This window comes from Lepisma saccharinum, chromosome 1 (genome assembly GCF_977018435.1).
Source record: "Lepisma saccharinum chromosome 1, izLepSacc3.1, whole genome shotgun sequence".
NCBI classification, from domain to species: Eukaryota; Metazoa; Arthropoda; class Insecta; order Zygentoma; family Lepismatidae; genus Lepisma; species Lepisma saccharinum.
The window spans coordinates 50,768,261-50,774,851 of record NC_139229.1 but is presented as its reverse complement, the minus strand read 5'-3'; the positions used below and the strand labels follow the sequence as shown (position 1 = coordinate 50,774,851).

The 6,591-nt window shown below is 39.1% G+C and overlaps 1 protein-coding gene across 1 annotated transcript in view; it reads left to right on the top strand.

The window, feature by feature from the left end:
• The first annotated feature begins 4,461 nt into the window (after nucleotides 1-4,461).
• Nucleotides 4,462-6,591, top strand: part of LOC145995008 (spliceosome-associated protein CWC27 homolog) — a 31,980-nt gene continuing 29,850 nt past the window's right edge. The window contains exon 1 of the mRNA XM_083131543.1: nucleotides 4,462-4,653. Within this exon, the coding sequence (XP_082987669.1) occupies nucleotides 4,612-4,653 (42 nt within the window). The 5' untranslated portion in view covers nucleotides 4,462-4,611. The remainder of the gene's footprint in view (nucleotides 4,654-6,591) is intronic.

The following is a 6,591-nucleotide window of genomic DNA, read 5'->3' as shown; positions in this document are numbered from 1 at the left end:
GGAAGTGAAGTGACGTGGCAGCAAGCGACTCCACTATTAGGGTCGGGGGTGTGCACTCTGAGTGAAAAACACATGTGGGCTCGCTGCGGGGTTTTAGGAAAATTTGGAAATATCCTATTTTTTGGGGTATAGACAGCTGCTTAACTTGAAGATTAGTAACAAAATGTTATTTGTAAACAATTGTTAATATTGTTTCCGTTTTCAATTTCAAAGTATAGAAATACAACACTCTCAGTTGCAAGCGCAAAAAAAATAAACTTTTCTTGCAACAAAGAAAAATTGTTGGACCTTTGCGTCTCATGTGTTGTCACCGCCGCTCCGCGTGAGGTTTTGATTTCAAACCATTTGTGACATCTACCGCGGCTTTTGGTGAGCAGTAAGTTTCTGACAATAGGTAAGAATATGCAATTCGCCGCGGCTTACTTTGATTTGAGTTTCATGTGAGAATTCAGAAATAAACAGTACTTTTTAACTGCCGTACTCTTGTTGTTATATGGCAGTGGCAGAGGCGAAGATATAGTACAAGCAATGCAAGCACTGCTTGCATAATTCGAATATCATTTAATGTACTTAATGTTCTAACCGTATTTAGTTTCCATCGCACTCGATTTCGCGAAAAAATGCGGCCGCAAACTCCCCCAGCAGCTCTGTAGCAAGCACCAGCCTCAATGCTTGCAGCCGTTCTGCGGGAAAATAAGGCCTCCGAAGGAGTCACATGGCGAAGCGTGAAATTCTGGTGGAACCCGTCCACAAAGCTACTACAAAAAGCTGTGCTTTCCGAGCTTGCGTGATTCCCGAAAATAGCCGAGTTCAACCGAAAGCAGAAGGATTCATCTATGGGTACGTTGCCAGCAAAAACTAGTAACGAATATTTGTCTTCATGAACACGTAAACAAGATCGCAAATATAATAATAATTGTTAGTCATAAAATAACTAAAAGAAGTTATTATCACTGTTCTAAATTCCATATATATCATATTATATTACAAATTATTTTAGATTTCGCGAAATGTAAAACGCGTAAAAAAAGTTGACATTGGGAGTTGGGGCAGTGGAATTTCTGCACCCCCGTGAAGAGTTTTCTCAGGGAGGGAGGGAAGATTGGACGGACCTTGGTTCTGCACCCTGCTTCCTGGTCGGTCCAGCTCAAATTACGCCAGAAGTGTTGACCGCTACCAGTGTTTGCAACTGCCAAATTATTTACGCAGTAATTCAAGTGAGCTCTTTCACAAATTTTACAATCAATAAATTGACTGCTTTGAATAAAACTTGGGGTGAAAATAAAGCTATCTGAGAAAGAACTATCTACTGAAGATTTACTATAGAAGTAAATCGTATACATTCTGCATATTATGAGCACAAGAATATGTTTTAATGATTGATTGATTGATTTGTTGTTTTAAGTCCACTTTATGCACAGTAATGCTAATCGGGACTGGACCTACAGTTTAAAGTGGAATCCGAACCACTATGTGCCCCAACCGGGTATCGAACCCGGGACCCTCCAATTTTCATTGACACTTTATTACTTAAATATTAATGTACATACTCGTTCTGCTGAAATGATTCTGATTCCTCCGCGTAATTTTTATCTCCAAACTGATATATCTTTTGTGACGGATAAAAAAAAATTGAGGAAATAGGTTGGTATCACTTTCTGTTGTTTCAGAGATTTTCAAAGTGATCTTGTGTGGATGCTTGCAGTTGTGGAAAGCGCGTGGGATAGTGTGAGTGTTTGTTGCTTCGTGTTTTGTGCTGTGAATTTATCGGAATGAACGCGTATTTAGGAACGGTTGATGTGAAGTGCGGGTGTATTATTGAGCAATTGAAAATTGCTTCGTTTAGCTCGAGAGAGATACCAACACCGCATTTACCGGACTTAAAAACAAGTTAGCCCAAGGGGCTTTGTGCGACATTTCCAAAGGGTGGCATCCAATGGACCAAGAGTTTGAAATTTATTGTGGTGAGTACATCGTCTATGCATGTGTTTCTTTGCTTTGAAATGAATTTTTTATTGTTTGTGTTTAACTTTTTATTTAGTGTTTAAGTTACTCCAATGCGGTTTTTAGGGTGCCCAAAAATACTAAATTACATCATGCAGCGTAAAATAAACAAATGATTCCCATTTTTTTAAATCTAAATCGGTTTGGTCACCGTTTGACCATATTAAATAATAATGAACAAATAAAGGTACTAATATGTAAGTAAGAAATTCCGTCTCCCTTTAGTCGTATGCGGAAAGTTGGCATATGCAAAACGTTTAATATCATATGAATAACGTTACCTGGATTTTTTTTAAAAAGTAAATGTGACGTTTGCGGATCATATGGTTTATTTTTAGTACAGTCACTTTATTACGATATTTTGACAAATCCAGCGACTGGGTAAATGAGGCTATAAACCTTGAATCTTTCCCCTCGGCATGTCGTTGTACTACATGTTTTGTTGTACTGAAACATTGCTTGCTTCCTTCGTAAGACTACGCTTCGCTACTGGGCAGTGGAGAAGTGAAATTCTGTCGATGAGCGATCTGAATCATACCAAAATGCAAATGTGTTTTTGGTGACGTCTTACAAAAACAGTTTCCTGACTTTAGGCCTGGAAGAAAAAAACTCCGAGGCAGAATGTCAATTTATGGTAACACCATTAAGCCTTGTTTCCATGATTATGAAAAACTAAATATACTGACCAAGGCAGTAATTTATTTTATTAAAATCATAATCTAAAATGTAACGTTTCAACCTTCTAGCAAGGTCTTCATCAGACTCTGTATCAAGACTTTTGTACTTGAGAAATGACTAGGAGTGTACATATTCGAAATTACTAAATATGTACACTCCTAGTCATTAAACTACAGCGCTTTGAATAACGTAGTGTGAAAAACGGTACTGTTCTGGCATCTCTGGCTGGTTCCACTCGAAAATGATACCGTTAGAGGCGCTGGTGTCGGTACACGTGCTAGGCATTCGTCTGCTTATAATGGAAGTAAATGGAGTTTTCGCTGCAACGTCTGATTCTTTTACATGAAGCATTTCTATGAATGTGATAATTGCTATGGTATTTGGTACAGTGGTCGCGAAGATATTAACGAACATTCTAGACAGTCGACCACGTCCGGTTATCGTCATACTTTCGTTAATAATACGGGAGAAAAAATACGCGTGGGAAGCTCTGGGCAACTAAATGATTGTGTATGAATTAGGTTCATTATTATTATCATCATCATCATTTCTTTTAAAGATATACACACTGAAGCATTTGTATTTTGGATGTTTAATGTCTCTTTTCTTCAGCTTTAAACTAATCGCGGCGATGATGATAATGATGATTGCATGAAACGACAAGGGGAACCCCACAAAACTTTCTTAGTGGCATCGACATGAGTGTAAGGGAACTTTCAAACCAATGGGACAAGCGACACAGTATGTTCACACTGTCACACTAGTGACACACACTTCCAGACTGTAAAATAGCATTCACTGTACATGAGGGGTCCAAACAGCAAACGACACGTTCATATGGCGTATTCGCGTGCTACTTGTTACTTCCGTCGGAAAGCTCCTTAAAGAAAGGGTGCTGAGATCGAAGCGACGCGCTACAGGGGGAGTTCCCAACTAAGTGACAAGCGACATGGTGCCTTCAGTCTATTATCAAGCGTTCGCTGCTAATTGTGCGAACAACAGATTGGCGACACGATAAACCGCACATTACAACAACAGATCTAGGCGACACGATAAGCCACACGTGTCGCTTTGTCGCTTGTGCGTCGCTCAAACTGGGCCATTTCCTCAATAGCTTGCAACATGTTGCCGTGGTTTGTTGTTCGTACATGCGCGATGCAATGAGTGTCTTACTTTAGTGAGATTGCGCACCAAAGCGACAAGGGGCACGCGAGACTTATCGCTTGACGATTTCACGAACGGAACGCTGGCCTGTGCTTCCCGTCATGCCGCTACGATGTGAAATGTTGATCTTGATTGGCTCATTTTCAAGCAACATGTGTCGCTTATGTATGAAAGTTGCCTTGGACCGAAGGGCCCGTGTCGCTTTGGTGTGAAATCCTCGTATCGTTTGTCGCGTGTGGCTTTGGTCTAAAATCTCCTTGAGGAAACGGTGCAGTCAGAACTTGTGTCCCTACGGTTCGAAAGGATGCATTGATTACAGACTGCTCGCTTCCAAGCGACACTTGTGGTTTGTCGCCTCGGTATGAAATATCTCTCAGGATACTATTTATATTGTAATAACTTAGAAAAATGAAACTCTAGTACAGAATCCAATACCTGATGTCCGGAACAAAATATATTCCAAAAACTAACAAAGCCGCATTACTTTCTTAAGAAAATTAGCACTCGTACTGATCGCACTGCCATCTATTTTTCATCCGTCTCGGGAACTATATAAAAAACTACGTTATTCAAGGCGCTGTACATGAAACAAACCTGTCCCTCAAACACACACAGACTACTAGACACGCTCAACTCTCCAAAGTTGGAGAAGTCTTGAAAATGATTGAAATGTAAAGTGCAAGAGGAGTACGGTAATTGAGCAAGGGAGAAGTAGAAAATTGAGAAATATTTAAATTGTCAACTCGACAACATATTGAAAATAATATGAGTACGATTTACATTCAGGAACCACCTACCAGTGGAAAGGTAAAAATTATGATTTTGTTTTCTCAGAATCATCTGATTCAGGAACTTGGGCTTACATGATCAATAAAAAGATGTAGTATAATCAGTATTTATTTATTCGTGTTGGATGCCCCACAGTATATGCACAAGAATGTGCATTTCTCAAGTTTCGTTTTTTGGGGCCCAAGTTTAGATAGTTTAATTCCAAACTAATTATGGAATACATAGTTTAATTCCAAACTAATTATGGAATACATACATTTTTTGCCATGGTTCGATTTCTATTTATGTCTGATAACATATCTGACAGCATACTTTAATATTTTAGTGATTTCTTGCAGCTTGTTTTCTAGAGAATGATTTTCCCCTTCTACACTCCTGTGTGTTTTCGTTTGCGAGCAGCCAGCCATTCTATTTATGTCTGATAACATATCTGACAGCATACTTTAATGTTTTAGTGATTTCTTGCAGCGTGTTTTCTAGAGAATGATTTTCCCCTTCTACACTCTTGTGTGTTTTCGTTTGCGAGCAGCCAGCCATTGCTGAGAGACTGCTGCGGTCCAAGTTCCTTTTGTTTTATTGCTATTTCATCATGCAACGAATGCAATTTTAACATGGTTCGATTTCGATTTACTTCTGTTAATACATACTGTGAAGTTTTAGTGATTGCTTAAGATTTTGTTCATTATATGCTTTCGTAGTTAGTTTAGGCAGGCCAGGTTTGGTTCTCTTAGCATTAAAATAATGGAGTGACTATTTTCACCAGGTGCTGAAGCTAGCTTTTGAGCTATTTTCACCAGATTTTAAGCTGCATGTCAGGGTGTCTACCAAAATAACAAATACAAAATTCTTGACCTTTTTTTCCTTTTTCTTAGCATGTATTTAATCACCCCATACTTAGGTAGGGTTGGAAATTAAGAAAAATAAGAAATTTTTATTCAATGAAAACCTTCTACCACAAGGCTGGTTAAGATGAAAACTGAAGCTGTACTTTAACAAGAGATTTAGACTTGCTTTAATTATTAATGCATGTAAAAAATATTGCTTCAGACTTGATTCTGGATGGGAAATGGCCACATTACTTTACAAGATTTTTACTAACCTTTACACATGCAACAATGTAATTCTTAACAAACTAATCGAAAAATATTTAACCACAACTCAAGGCAATTTTAGATTTCCAATTTTATCTAAACACCAGTAGAGGTATAGAGAGAAGAGAAAATAATGAAATTGCGGTTTTAACTGCAGTGGCTCATAACCCCCATGTTAGTACTCGACAAATAAGTTGTGAATCGGGAATTTTGCAGACTACTGTGTGCCAAATACTGAAGCATAGAAAATATCATCCGTTTCATGATTCGTTGCATCAAGAACTTCATGGCAATGATTTTCAGAACCGAGTGACATTCTGTCAATGGGCGCTTCAGCAAATACAAGGAGACCCCAATTTCTTTACTCGAGTTTTGTTCTCTGACGAGTCGACTTTTACAAACCACGGTACGATTAATCGACACAACATGCATTATTGGAGTGTCGAAAACCAACATTGGTTACGCCAAGTTGAACATCATCACCCTTGTAATGTAAATGTTTGGTGTGGAATAATTGGCGATAAACTTATTGGTCCATATTTTATTGATGAGAACTTAAATGGTGAGAATTATCAAACCTTCTTGCAGAACGGACTTCCAGTATTTTTTGCAGACCTTCCCTTAGACGTGTGACAAACAATGTGGTTTCAACATGATGGTTGTCCAGCACATTATTCCGTTGCAGCACGGGAAGTATTAGATCGCATGTACAACTGTCTGACTACCATGCTAAAGGTCCCGGGTTCGATCCCCGGCCGGTTCAAATCCGGGAACTTTTCTAACGATGGAAGCGGCCCCGGCGCCCACCCAGGGTCGAATAACATGGGTACCTGGGGGGTAAAGGCGGTCAGGGGCGTGATGCTGA